At 47.0% G+C, this 14,257-nt stretch overlaps 1 protein-coding gene across 1 annotated transcript in view; it reads left to right on the forward strand.

Moving 5' to 3' along the window:
• The window catches only part of COL18A1 (collagen type XVIII alpha 1 chain), a 585,697-nt gene that overhangs the window by 419,108 nt on the left and 152,332 nt on the right, over nt 1-14,257 (forward strand). Inside the window, exon 16 of the mRNA XM_033945055.1 lies at nt 290-421. Within this exon, the coding sequence (XP_033800946.1) occupies nt 290-421 (132 nt within the window). The remainder of the gene's footprint in view (nt 1-289; nt 422-14,257) is intronic.

The raw sequence follows: 14,257 nt of genomic DNA on the forward strand, positions 1-14,257 counted from the left end.
CAGGCTATACAGGTAGAAATTACTTATAGTTGAGGACCTCTTACTATTCTGCCTTGGGGTGCTATGATAAATCTATAGGTTGACTGTGAATAACAGGTGAGTTATTGTATCTGGATAATGTATAGATTGTGGACACAAAATGTTAATCTCTTTTCTTTTTTTTTTCTCAAATTAGCATGGTTATTTTGTAATTTTATTGAAAATCTTACATATTTCTGTTGCTTTTACTGTTTTTAACAGAAACCCTAGAATGTCAGGTATAATCGTTCTATTGTTTTTCTTATCTCAGGGTGATAAAGGAGATGCTGGAGTAAAAGGAATTCCTGGTGAGATGGGCTTGGCTGGTCTTCCTGGACCTATGGGACCTCGAGGGCTCCAAGGTCTCCCTGGGCCTCCAGGACCAGTTACACAAGATGGATTTGTAAGTAACCAACCAGATCACCAGTTATTTGAAATGCTAATATTCATATACTTGTCTTATGAAAATATTTTATAATAATTGTTTCTGGATATCTTTTTATGTAAAATACTCTTTCTCTTTTTTTAACCAGTCATCATGCATAATATATTTCCTTTCTTCTTCCTACTCTGTTTAACAACTTTCTGGCCCTGTTTGCGCTCTTAAGTGGGCTTTTACAAAGGGCATTCTGCTGCTCTGTTATCTCTTTCCTATACTACAGGAAAAATGATATATCTTTTGATGCTGGCAAGGTAGTTGCAGATGTAGAATTGGTTTCTTGTGAATTGGTTGGTGTTGAACATAGCAAAAATCAAGATGCTTTTATTAGATCAGAGTAAACTTGATATGGATATGGCTAGTTTGTTGTTCAGGTTACTGAAAGATAATGTGATAGAGCAGGAAGTTTGGAATTTATGAATTTTGATAGATGGCAAGATTCGGTGACATGGTTACAGAAATTGGGAAAACAGTTTCTTAAGTATTTTGTTGGGTAACTAAGGAGTTAATCATACATGATCCACAGGTCTGAAACTTGAGCAAAGAAAATGGGAGGTGGGGTTAATTCACAGGAGAGAGAATACACATATAGTGGTTCACATAAACAGTTGGGTCTAAGTCAAAGGAGGAAGAGGAAGTGATACATTGTGCAGTAGTTAATTTCTTTCTCCTCTTGCCATGGGGGCTCATCCCTGGATGGGAAGAGAGAGCAGCAGAGCTGCTGCTGCCAGGCTGAAAAAAAAATAAATGTGTGTGAGCGCAATGGGGGATTGGAAGCAGAGTAAAGGGCTAAATCATGTGTGAGGGAGAAATTGAAGGCAAAATAAAGAGATGAATCGTGCAGGGAGAGAAATTGGGGGCAGTGTAAAGGGAGTAAACATGTACAAAGGGGGAAGAGAAAATGGGTGAATATGCCATGGGATTGGGAGTAGCAAGCTGAAGCTTGCCATGGTTGAGGGGAAGAAAGTGAGGAAGAAAGTACCGGTATGAGAGACTGGTGATATTGCATGCGGGTGAAAGCTTTAGGGGCAGGCAGAATTATGGGTCATGTTGGGATTTAGAGAGAGTTAGAACTGCAGTTGGAGTGAGAGAGGGAACTGAGGAGACTGGAGCCTAAGAGAAAAAGTCAGGAAGGAATTTCAGGCCTTATGATGGAGAAATTCTAGTAATCTTTACAGAATTTTAATTTTTTTTTTGCACAGATTTCCACCAGGAGTAAAGCATGCATGCAGGCAACAGTGAAAATTGCTCCCACAATTAGTTCATAGTTGTGTCATTCATCAAGACTTCGTCTAATCTAATCCTTAGGTTTGTATACCGCATCATCTCCACGTTCGTAGAGCTCGACGCGGTTTACAATAGGAGAAATAGGAAGGAACTACAACAGAGGGTTAGAGGTAGAAGTGTGAAGAAAATTTAGAGGACTTGGGATGCCAAGATATAAGAGTTTCCTTGATTCCTAAGTTGGAGGGAGACTTACATTTTTTGAGAAAAGCCAGGTTTTCAGATGTTTGCGGAAAACTTGGAGAGAGCTCAAGTTCCGAAGAGGGGAGGTAAGGTTGTTCCAGAGCTCAGTGATTTTAAAGTGGAGGGAGGTCCCTAGCTTTCCTGTGTGGGAAATGCCTTTTAGCGAGGGGAAGGATAGTTTTAATTTGTGGGAGGATCTGGTGGTATTAGGGTTTGAGGAATTCCAAGAAAGAGGGATAAAGGGAGGGAGGATACCATATAGGATTTTGAAAGTTAAACAGGCGCATTTATAGTGGACCCTGGCGATTATCGGAAGCCAGTGGAGCTTGGCCAGGAGCGGGGAGACATGGTCAAATTTACTTTTAGCGAAGATGAGCTTGGCTGCGGCATTCTGAATCCGTTGGAATCTCTTACCTTTGTTTCACATTAGTATTAAGCTACCTAGTTACAGTCTTAAGAACTCAAAACCAGTTTGTCCCACCCTTTTTTGATTCAGTGGTGAGGTGAGTGAAGGTAAAATTATTTTCCATAGACTTCAAAAATATTTTTGAGGTAATAGATTTAAGAAAATTTCTAGATTCCAGACTCTAGATGTTCAGTCCTTTCCCGTAATCCAGGAATTGCAGAAATCCAAATACTTTTCTTAGCATGTGGAGCCCGTGGAGCTGGATGGCTGCTTCACAGATAAATTTTGGTGAACTTGTGGAGCCAGCCTGCTGTGTGCCACCTTTCTTGGACTCGGGGGTCCATTCCCCTAGGACAGGGGTGTCCAATGTCGGTCCTCGAGGGCCGCAATCCAGTCGGGTTTTCAGGATTTCCCCAATGAATATGCATGAGATCTATTTGCATGCACTGCTTTCAATGCATATTCATTGGGGAAATCCTGAAAACCCGACTGGATTGCGGCCCTCGAGGACCGACATTGGACACCCCTGCCCTAGGAGCTTGCTTGCTCTCTGACCTTGTCAGGGGTTTAAGTGCAGGCTGTATGTGTCCTATGTAAATGTCTTGCAGGGTTTCAGGGCACAGGCTGCATTTCCCGCCCCCGGTTGTGTGGAAAAGATCCATGGGGGCGGAGGTTACAGTCGGGGTCTGTCTGACTGGCAGTCTGAAGATCTTCAAGTCTGCTCAATTTGGAGCAATTCTGAGACAGAAAATTATTTTCTTCCATTCAGCTGCAGTGTATAGAGCTGGCAGGCAGGCATTTCACAGACTGTAAGTACACCTCCATTATTTCCTGTGGGAGCTTCGGGGATGGTCTGTGGAACTCTGTAAATCTCATTTTTGAGAGTTTATGAGGGAAGGGTTCAGGTCTCCCACCTCCCTAAACCCCAAATTGCTATATTTTATTTTCTTTATTTTTCCTGTTTTTGGCATGAATTTTCTGGCAATGGCTATTTTGGATTTTTATCGATCTTTTTTTCAAAGCTTGAATTCTGTCTCAAAACCCCTCAATTGGACTCCTCAGCCCCTAATCTGTCAAATTCATGTATGGATTGCGCCGGAACAGTGTCTGTGTGCCGCAGCACACCGGGGGTGGCCATGGGAGCTTCACCTTCTCCAGGTCTTCCAGGGCTGGGGAGCCGACCTGGGTCCTTGATTTGAGCAAAAGGTTTTGTCTAGGGGCCATTCTGGATGCTGACACTAAACACCTGCGTACCGAGTTGAGGGACTCCTTTGGTGAGGTGCAGGCACCTCAGCAGGACCCAGCAGTGGCCCAGTATGCGCATTTCTACGGATTTCATTCAGATCATCAGAGGGTGTATATTTCGGACCCAGCCCATTTGATGCAGCTGGGTGCCCTCTGGTTGCTCCGGTGCTGGAGGTCGTTGTGCAGGAGCCTTCTCATCTGACTATGAGAAATCTTGATTGCCATCAGTTGTCAGCGGCTATTGTGCCTATCCTATCTTATGACACTGTTTCTATTTTGGATGCTGCTGATACCTTTGATGGGACTAGTCAGCACGGTATCTTGGAGAGTCCAGATTTCGGTGAGAACCCCACCATCTGCAGCCTTTTTAAGTCTCTCTGTGTCCACCATTTCCTTGCTGGTGCTATGAAGGTGCTCAAATTGGAATCCACCTTCTCTATGATACTGCTCAGTCATAGACCATTCTAATATGCTCTATCCCATCCACAGCTTCTTGGTCAGGTTACGGAGCAATGGGATGCCCCAGAAAGCGCTTTCCATCTCTCTATAGCTATTGCTAGGCTTTCTCCACTGGCTCCTGATTTTTAGCAGTTTGTTTTGTTGGGGTTTTTTTTTTTAGCAGCCCTAGGTAGATTTAGCTATGGCACTTACTAGGCGTACGGCTCTCTCTAACGATGGGGTGTAATACTTCAACTCTCAAGAACATAGGGTGGACATTGTCTTGCAAGGCTTTTTTAGGTGGCTTCTTTGAGTATTTAGGCTGCAGTAGCAACCTCCTGTGCAGCATGTGCTTGTCACATAAGATTGCGCAGGGTACACTCTGTGGTGGAGGATGCCTGTCCCCAACTAGTGATGGAGGGCGTGGATTATGTGTCAGACACCCTTTATGATCGCATCTGCGTTCTCAGTAAGGTCTCAGCTTACACTGTATCAGTGTGCCAGCCTCTTTTGATCTGTCCTTGGGCTGGGGACTCTGCCTCTAAGATCACTGTAATCGGACTTCCTTTCAAGGGTCAGCTCCTTTTTTGGTAAGGGTTTGGGTGTTCGCATGGCCAGTGTTGCTGATTGCCCTGTGCATAAGTCTCGCTGAACTTCGGGAGGGGATGGAAGTATTTTTCGTCACTCTCTCAGACCTTGTTACAATTCCATTTCCAAGTGTACTTGGGCATCCGGCTCCTGTACATTGCTGCCTCTAAAAAATAAAATAAGAGCCCCAATGACACCAGAGGTCCAGCGGTGCTCCCTCATATTGGGGGCCATCTCTCAGTTTTACGAGGCATGGACTCAAATATCATCGGATCACTGGGTGTTGGATATCTTTCAAGAAGGGCATAAGATAAGACTACTTCCGGACTTGTTTCTGGAATCTTCAGCAGGAAACCGGAGCAGTAGTCAAGAGTCCGTGCTGCTCTGCTGCATCTCTTGGACATCCGAGTGGTGAAGCTTGTTCCTGGCACCGAACAGGCTTTGGCTGATATTTCTTATTCTTCATTATGCCAGAGAAAGGCTCTGTGGATTGGAGTCCTATTCTAGCTTTATAGTCGGTCAATACCTTTCTACAGATTTCTCCTTTCCTAATGGAAACACTGCACGCTTTCCTAGTTGCTGTATCTCCCAGGGAGTTTCTAGCATCCTTGGATCTCATGGAGGTTTATCTCTATATTCCCATCTTCACGTAGCATTGTAGATTTCTGCGTTTTCCTGTTCTGCAACTGCATTTCCAATTTGCAGCTCTGCCCTTTTGGTTCCCCCTGCTTGGCATTACTTGCAGGTGCTGTGGTCCATGGCAGCCTTCCTGATGGCGTTCCGTGGGTTAGAGCGCACTTGTGCCCTCTACTTCTTTAGTCGACAAGTCCTGGACCTGGAAGATGGATCTCTTACAAAGTGTGTTCCATCTTGTCGTGCAGTGCTGGGACCAACTTCAGATGGTCTTGCTGGCTTCCTCCAAGAACTCAAGTCAGGCGATTCTTTGGGTACAGATCAGAACGGAAGCTTATGTCTAGACATCCTGGTTCAGTGCTGGCCAGATCACGAGCACCTTTGTGTTCCCTCTGGGGCCTCTGGTTGAGATCATCTGCTGGATAGCCTAGTGTTCCCAGTTGCTCTGGACTGGCCTTATCATCCGTGGTATGCGGATCTTGTATGCCTTCAACGGGACAGAAAGCTCTAGCTTCCTCTTTATCATGACCTTCTCAGTCAGGGTCCGTTTCCCATTGAGACCCCACAGCACTTGGTCTTCCAGCATGGCTCTTAACCACTCTTCCTTGATGAAGTGAGGTTTTTTGGAGCTAGTCATCTCAACGCTTTGGAGTCCAAGAGAACCTCTCTATGGCTTCTTATGCCAAGCCTTGGTAGGCTTTTTAATAGTGGTGTGCCAAGGACCAGGTGCAGCCTGTGTGGGCTCCCATTCCAGTGGTTCTGGTTTTTCATAAGGCGAGCTTGGATAAGGCTTTAGTGGTGGCTTCCCTTAAGGTTCATATAGTAGGCCTTTCATGCTTTTGGGTACATAGTGGTTCTAGTGTGCTTATGGCTCATCCAGATATGCTTCTCTAACAATTTATCACTCAGTATGCTTTACAAAACATAATCATTAAATATATAAATAAAAATTTTTATGTGACGTGCTCAGACCAACCACCTACGTGCTCAGTGGGTTCAAGCAACAGTGGCTCATGGGGCCATCACAGCATTCAAAAAGTGCCATACCACCCAAAACCTTCAAATAAAGCCAAGATACTTATCTTTGCCTTATCGACAGTGTTATTCCATTTCAGCCACCACTTGCTGGGGGGGGGGGGGGTTATCACTTCACAGGGGAGTGTAGCATGGTATAACAGCATACAAGGGGTATGCTGTTATACCATGCTACACTCCCCTATGAAGTGACCCTCTGAACCAGATTTCACAAAATGCTTCATCAGGAGGTGAAACTGAAACACACAAAACAAACACAATAAATATCTAACCAATACAGCACTGAAGTGCCACTGAGGCACCTCAAATTATCAAACCTTAAACATTCTGATAACTAGCCAACATGGTTTCTGCAAGGGGAGATCATGCCTAACTAACTTATTGCACTTTTTTGAAGGAATTAACAAACGGATGAAGACCCCATAGACATCATATACCTAGATTTCCAAAAAGCTTTTGAAAAGGTTCCTCATGAACGTCTACTCCGGAAACTGAAGAACCATGGGGTGGAAGGAGACGTACATAGATGGATCAGAAACTGGTTGGTGGGTAGGAAACAGAGGGTAAGGGTGAAGGGCCACTACTTGGACTGGAGGAGAGTCACGAGTGGTGTTCCGCAGGGCTCGGTGCTCGGGCCGTTGCTATTTAATATATTCATAAATGATCTAGAAACAGGGACAAAGTGTGAAATAATAAAATTTGCGGACGACACCAAACTATTTAGTGGAGCTTGGACTAAAGAGGACTGCGAAGGGACTTGAACAAACTAGGGGAATGGGCGACGAGATGGCAGATGAAATTCAACATTGAGAAATGTAAAATATTACATGTGGGAAGCAGAAACCCGAGGTACAACTATACGATGGGAGGGATGTTATTGAATGAGAGTACCCAAGAAAGGGACTTGGGGGTAATGGTGGACATGACAATGAAGCCGACGGCACAGTGCACAGCGGCCGCTAAGAGAGCAAATAGAATGCTGGGCATAATCAAGAAGGGTATTACAACCAGAACGAAAGAAGTTATCCTGCCGTTGTATCGGGCAATGGTGCGTCCGCATCTGGAGTACTGTGTCCAATATTGGACGCCGTACCTTAAGAAGGATATGGCGTTACTCGAGAGGGATCAGAGAAGAGCGACACGTCTGATAAAAGGGATGGAAAACCTTTCATACGCTGAGAGATTGGAGAAACTGGGTCTCTTTTCCCTGGAGAAGAGGAGACTTAGAGGGGATATGATAGAGACTTACAAGATCATGAAGGGCATAGAGAGAGTAGAGAGGGACAGATTCTTCAAACTTTCAAAGAATAAAAGAACAAGAGGGCATTCGGAAAAGTTGAAAGGGGACAGATTCAAAACGAATGCTAGGAAGTTCTTCTTTACCCAACGTGTGGTGGATACCTGGAATGTGCTTCCAGAGGATGTAATAGGGCAGAGTACAGTACTGGAGTTTAAGAAAGGATTGGACAATTTCCTGCTGGAAAAGGGGATAGAGGAATACTGCACAGGTCCTGGACCTGTTGAGCCACTGCGTGAGCATGAGTATGTGATCACAATAAACAAAGCTTTTACAGCTTTTACAAAGCTCTGTGTGTTATTTTTTTGCCCAGGTTAAAACCACGGCGAAATGCAAACTTAGGCACCATTTGCAAATTCTCATGAACTAACAGCATAGTCCAGTGCTGTTTAATCACTTTTCATAGCTTGCAGCTCTGCACTGAATAGGGAAGAACACGGACCAGGGCACTTTCTGGCTGTTTAGGAACCAGATGTGTCCAGACTTCTGAGAGGAGTGCTTCGTTGCAGCCTCCCTTGCATCAGCCTTTCCTACATGGTCTCTTCACATTCGAGCCACTACAGAATGCTTCACTGCTTCCTGCTGGAAAAGGGGATAGAGTGGTATAGATAAAGGTTTACTGCACAGGTCCTGGACCTGTTGGGCCGCTGTGTGAGTGGACTGCTGGGCACGATGGACCTCAGGTCTGACCCAGTAGAGGCATTGCTTATGTTCTTATGTTCTTATCTAATGATTGACAGTGGCTTTCTAGTGGCTATTTTCTCGGCACGGCATATTTCAGAGCTTCAGGCTCTTTCGTGCGGGGAACCCTTTCTACAGATCACAAATGCAGGAGTTGTTCTCCGTACGGTTCCTTACTTTCTACCGAAATTGGTCTCAGATTTTCATGTCACTCAAGAGGTTCGTTTGCCTGTATTTCTCTCTGTGGGGTCAGAGTGAAAAGATCAGATCTTATGCACATTGGAGGTCAGATGGGTCTGGCTCCACTATTTGGAGAAGACTAATGTTTTTCAGCTGTCTAATCCAGTGTTTTCAACCTTTTTTGGGCAAAGGCACACTTGTTTCATGAAAAAAATCACAAGGCACACCACCATTAGAAAATGTTAAAAAATTTAACTCTGTGCCTATATTGACTATATATAAAGTAATTCACTTGAGTGCCACCGCCGCCATCGGGAACAGGCCGGCGCCAAGTTCTCCCTGCTTCTCTTCCCCGCGGGGCCGACCAACTCTCGCCACCCGTCATCAATTCTAACGTCGGAGAGGACGTTCTAGGCCAGCCAGGCAGCGATTGGCTGGCCCAGAACGTCCTCTCCGACGTCAGAATTGACACGAGTGGCGAGAGTTGGCCGGCCCCACAGGGAAAAGCAGGGAGAACTTGGCGCCGGCCTGTTCCCGATGGCGGCGGTGGCACTCAAGTGGCTAAAGAGCCGCAGTTTGCCGGCCTAGGGACAACACTGGAGGGTGGCCAGCTGTGCACCCCCTTGGGACGTAAACCCGGGGTGGGGCAGACCGCCCCCCCACCCTGGTATGCCACTATCTGTACCTCACTCCCTCCGTATGACCAAAAATTCTCCTTTCTTCTATTCCCCGTGTACACAACCATCTCTTTCCCTCCCTTCCTCTCTCCAAAGTCCATGCCTTCTGTGTCCAAACACTCATTCCCTCCCCCACCTCAGCATCTCTTTCCCTCTCTTCCTCTCTCCCAAGTCCATTTCTTCTGTGTCCAAAAACGCATTCCCTCCCCCACCTCAGCATCTCTTTCCCTCCCTTCCTCTCTCCCAAGTCCATGCCTTCTGTGTCCAAAAACCCATTCCCTCCCCACCTCAGCATCTCTTTCCCTCCCTGCCTCTCTCCCAAGTTCATGCCTTGTGTCCAAAACGCACTCCCTCCCCCCTTTTGTGTTCCGTGTTTGCCTCCCAGCCCATCTTTGCAACTTTCTCAGCAAAACGAAGCTCAAGCCGCGAGGCTTGTCTTCTGCTTCCTGCCTGCCCTGCCGCGCACAAATAGCCGAATGGAAGTATTCTCCGACGTCAGCGCTGACGTCGGAGGGCAGGCTTTGCTTAAGCCCTCCCTCCGACGTCAGCGCTGACATCGGGGAACGCTTGCGATCGGCTATATGTTAGCTGCAGGGCAGGCAGGAACAGAAGACGAGCCTCGCGGCTCGAGATGTATTGAACTCCGCGGGTCCCCCGTCCAGCTCTCTCCTGTCCACGTGGGGCGGACCGCCCCTCTCCCTAGACTGTGGCCTAGGACCCTGGGGGAGCCCGGGCCCCCTGTCAGCTCCGGGCCCCTGAATGCAGGACTGGTGGTACTGCCCTGATGGCGGCCCTGACCGTACGGCACACTAGTGTGCCACGGAACAGCGGTTGAAAAACACTGGTCTAATCATCTCTTTGTCCTGGCTGTCCCATCTTGGTATGGTAATAATAATAATAACAACAACAGGTTATATACCGCAGGATCATGAAGTTCTATGCGGTTTACAATGATTAAAGGTATTACAGATTGAGTGGAATAAACAAAGTTCAGAATTAGTGAATAACAGTTCTAAAGATCATTTGTTGAGGACTAAGATTGTATAGGTCAGTTACCTAAGTACTGGTAGGCTGGCTTCTATGGCCTTGATCGCCCGCTGACTTCGTATGGATATTTCCACAATTTACATCACCTGCAGCAAGCAGCCACTGGTTTCTCTTAAGGCCCACTCAACTAGAAGTGTTGCTACATCGTGGGCGGAAGCTCAAACAATTCATCCAGATGAAATTGGCAGGGTGGCTACTTGGTCCTCTCTTTGTGTCTTTACCCGGTTTTACCGGATGGATGTGGCAGTTCATTGTAATGCTACTTATCCCAGGATAAGCAGGCAGCATATTCTCACATGTGGGTGATGTCATCCACGGAGCTCTGGTACAGACAGCTTTAAAAGTGCATCGCCCTTTTATAAGGCAGACGAGGCCGCTTCCCAGACCAAAGAAATCTCTGAACCAGGCGTTCCAGTCGTCTCTCATCTCAAGAAGTCAAATAAAGGGGAAGGACCTGAAAGACATATAGCCAACAGGGGACAACAAGCATGTTGTAAAGATGCACCCGACCTAAGAGTGAAAAGGGAAGAGTGCCCCATAACTGTAGTTTATTATGAAGGGCCTGGAACAACGGTTCCACGTTGAAGCGATACAGATTAGACAAGACCTGAGAGATAAAGACCCCCAAGTATTTCAAGGTAGAGTCTGCCCAACGAAGAGGAAATGCACCCCTCCACTGGGAACGCAGGTAAGGCCAAGGACTTATCCAGATTAAGAGACAGACCAGAATAAAAGCCAAATTCGGAAATGAGATGCAATGCTGTCGGCAAAGAAACTTCAGGCCTAGTGAGAATCAAAAACATATCATCTGCAAATGCCAAAGTCTTCAACTCAATCTCATCAATGCGAAGGCCCTGCACTTCCGCAAACCCCCGAAGAGTACACAACAAAGGTTCTAAGGAAAGAAGAAACAGCAAGGGGGAAAGGGGGCAGCCCTGCCGGGTACCGCGAAGAATGGAGAAAGAATCCGTGCGTGTCCCGTTGACTAGAAGCGAAGCCCTCAGGTTAGAATAAAGAGAGCGTATAGCATCAAGGTAGAAACCCCCCAAACCAACATGTTCTAGGGTACGGAACAAGAAAGACCAATGGAAACTATCAAATGCCTTAGAAGCATCCAGACTGACAAACAGAGCCAGAATATGATGAGAATGACAATGGGCAAGGGCAAAGAGTACCTTGCGGACATTACAGACTGATTGATGCCCCCGAACAAATCCTACTTGATCCTCATGAATAAGCTTAGGAAGATGCGGAGCAAGACGATCAGCCAACATATAGGCAAAAAGCTTGAGATCCACATTGATCAAGGAGATGGGATGATAGGATCCCAGGGAGTCAGCCTCCTTGCCAGGCTTCAACAATAAAGAGATAAGGGCCTCATTAGCATAACACGGAAAAGAGCCCTGAGCGATAGCAGCGTTAAAGTAAGCCAGCAAAGGGCCACAAAGATTGGAAGAGAGAAGTCAGTAAAAGTCACCCGAAAAGCCATCTGGACCTGGGGCTCTATCAGAGTGGAGAGCTTTGATAGCAGATTCTAATTCAGATGCTCAAAAGGGGCTATTAAGAGAAGACACTACTTTGTCTGGCAGGCGAGGAAGACCAGAAGACTGAAGATAATCTGTCAATAATTCCGGAGAAACGTCATCGGGAGCATCATACAATCAGCTAAAAAAGTCAAAAAGTACCCCAGAGATATCGGTCATATTGGTCACCACCCCCCCACTCGTGGTCCGAAGAGACAAGATCGGTTTCCTACTAGTCTGAACTTTAACCAAGCGGGCCATGAGACTCCCAGGTTTGTTACCAAAACGTTAAAAATGGTGTTTATGAAAAGCCATCCATCGTTGGGAACGAGAATGAAGTAACGAATTTAAAGCCTCTTGGGTAGACAAATAGCATTCTCGAGCCTCCCGCGATGGATTCAAATGAAAAGACCGCTTAGCCACTAGTAGGGCCCGTTCTAAATTAATAATTCCTCTATTGATACGCTTGTTGTGAGCACTCAGAAAAGAGATAATATGTCCCCGAATCACTGTCTTACCCGCTTCCCAAAACAAAATAGGATCATCCAAGTGGGGAGCATTATTGGTAGAGTAGTCCTCCCATTGGGCCTGCAAAAAGGTTCGAAATTCCTTGTCATGAGCAAGATAGATGGGAAATCTCCAAGATGGGGTCCGAAGATACATGTAATCCAGAGAAATATCTACCCAAATCGGAGCATGGTCCGAAATATTCAGGGGGCCGATCTCCGCCGACTGGACAAAGGGGAACAACGTTGAGGACAGAAAAATATGGTCTATTCGAGACCAGGTCCCATGGGCTCGAGAAAGATGCGTATAATCACGAACTTCAGGATGCAGAAGACCCCAAGGGTCTACCACAGAAAGAGTATCACATAAATCAGAGAGAAGGCGACCCTTAGCCCCCAAAAAGGCAACAGAGGTACCAGACTTATCTAAGTCTGGACGCAGTACCAAATTAAAGTCACCCAAGATGAGAAGCGGATCCCCAGAAAAGCAAGAGCAAAGCTGAAACAATCGTTGCAGAAAAGCTGATTCCCCCGAGTTAGGGCCATAAGCCACAAGCAAGAGATAAGATCGAGCACCCAAAGTGAGGTGCAAAAGCAAAGATCTCCCATCAAGAGCCTTATCAAGAACCTGCACCCCAAGAGGCGAAGATTTGCGGACCAACACTGCAACCCCACCATGGCGGCCCTGAGAGGAAGCAAAATAGACCTCACCCACCCAGGAGTGGGCCAATTTAAGATGTTCCGCATCATTTAGGCGAGTTTCCTGTAAACAAGCAATATCCGAGCGATAACGCTGCAAAGCAGCTAATATTTTGGACCGCTTTATCGGTGACGTAATGCCCCCAACATTCCAAGAGGTAAGTCTAAAAGGGGTACTCAGGTCAGAAAGTCGGGATAGAAGCAACGCAGAAAAGACAGAAGAAAAGAATGTAGAGTACCCCAGGGGCCCAGCCACCCCCCAGAGCAGTGATCCCACACCAACAGCAAATCCTGGAAAAGAAAACATGAGTAATGCAAATTCAAAGTAAACAAAATATACCTACTGAAGGAGGACCCCCACCCCCACAAACCCATCCCACCCCAACCCAAACCCCACCCCCTCCCACCCACCCCAAACCCCAGTAACCCAACCACAAACTCACACCCCAGTCTGCAGACGGGGAGTGGAAAGGAAGCCACACAAAGATGTAAACAGGGCCCCCAGTCCCCTGCACCCCACCCACCCTAACGATCAGAGCAAACCAGAAACCCCACTCACACACACATAACAATCCAGCCACGCACCTGTCACCCCTTGTCCTTCCCCACTCAGACACCCAGTACAAGAGGGAGACCAAAGTGCAAGGGCTCGAGCATGCCTCCATGGAGCACCAAACAAAATAGTCCAGCCAGAATTGAACACTAGAACCCTCACACTCCCCCCCACTCAAGTTCACTCACACCCAAGGACCAAATAAACTATCCCAGCCCAAAACTGACAACTCTAACCCAATTAAGATGCAAAACCCCCTCACACAAAGAAACAGGACTCCCCTCAAGGAAACCATTCCCCAGTCAAACCAAGTCAAACAGGTAACCTCCAACCGCATTCAGACCCCCCAATAAACCACAAACACCCCTAACAGGAGCTACTGTAGACGAACAGTGCAAGAAGGGCTCAAGGAGTCCTCGGGTAGCTCCAGTTCTCCAAGGGTCGGGCCCTCCCAGTACGGCAGCGAAAGATGTCCAGAACCAGGGAAGCACACCACTGCCGCCCGGCTTCACCCCAAGTTCCAGGGGAGAAGGAAAACTCCTGCAGGGGGGTCCAAGGCCAAAGCACAGTCAAAATCCAAACAAGGATCCCCCCCCCCCCCAATAGAAGGGCCAAGAACAGTCCACGTGAAAAGAATAGCTACGAGAGGGGAACTGCAACAAGAGTGCCCGGAACCTCAAGGGGCCGATGAAGGGCCAGTCTCCCCTGGAAGGGCATCCAAGTATGCCTGCGCGTCCTCCGCAGAGGTGTAGCTCTTCCACCCGGTAGCCGTCCAAATCTTCATTAGTGCAGGATAAGAGAGTTGGAAACGCTGCTTGCGCTCAA

Source organism: Geotrypetes seraphini, chromosome 5 (genome assembly GCF_902459505.1).
Source record: "Geotrypetes seraphini chromosome 5, aGeoSer1.1, whole genome shotgun sequence".
Taxonomy (NCBI): domain Eukaryota; kingdom Metazoa; phylum Chordata; class Amphibia; order Gymnophiona; family Dermophiidae; genus Geotrypetes; species Geotrypetes seraphini.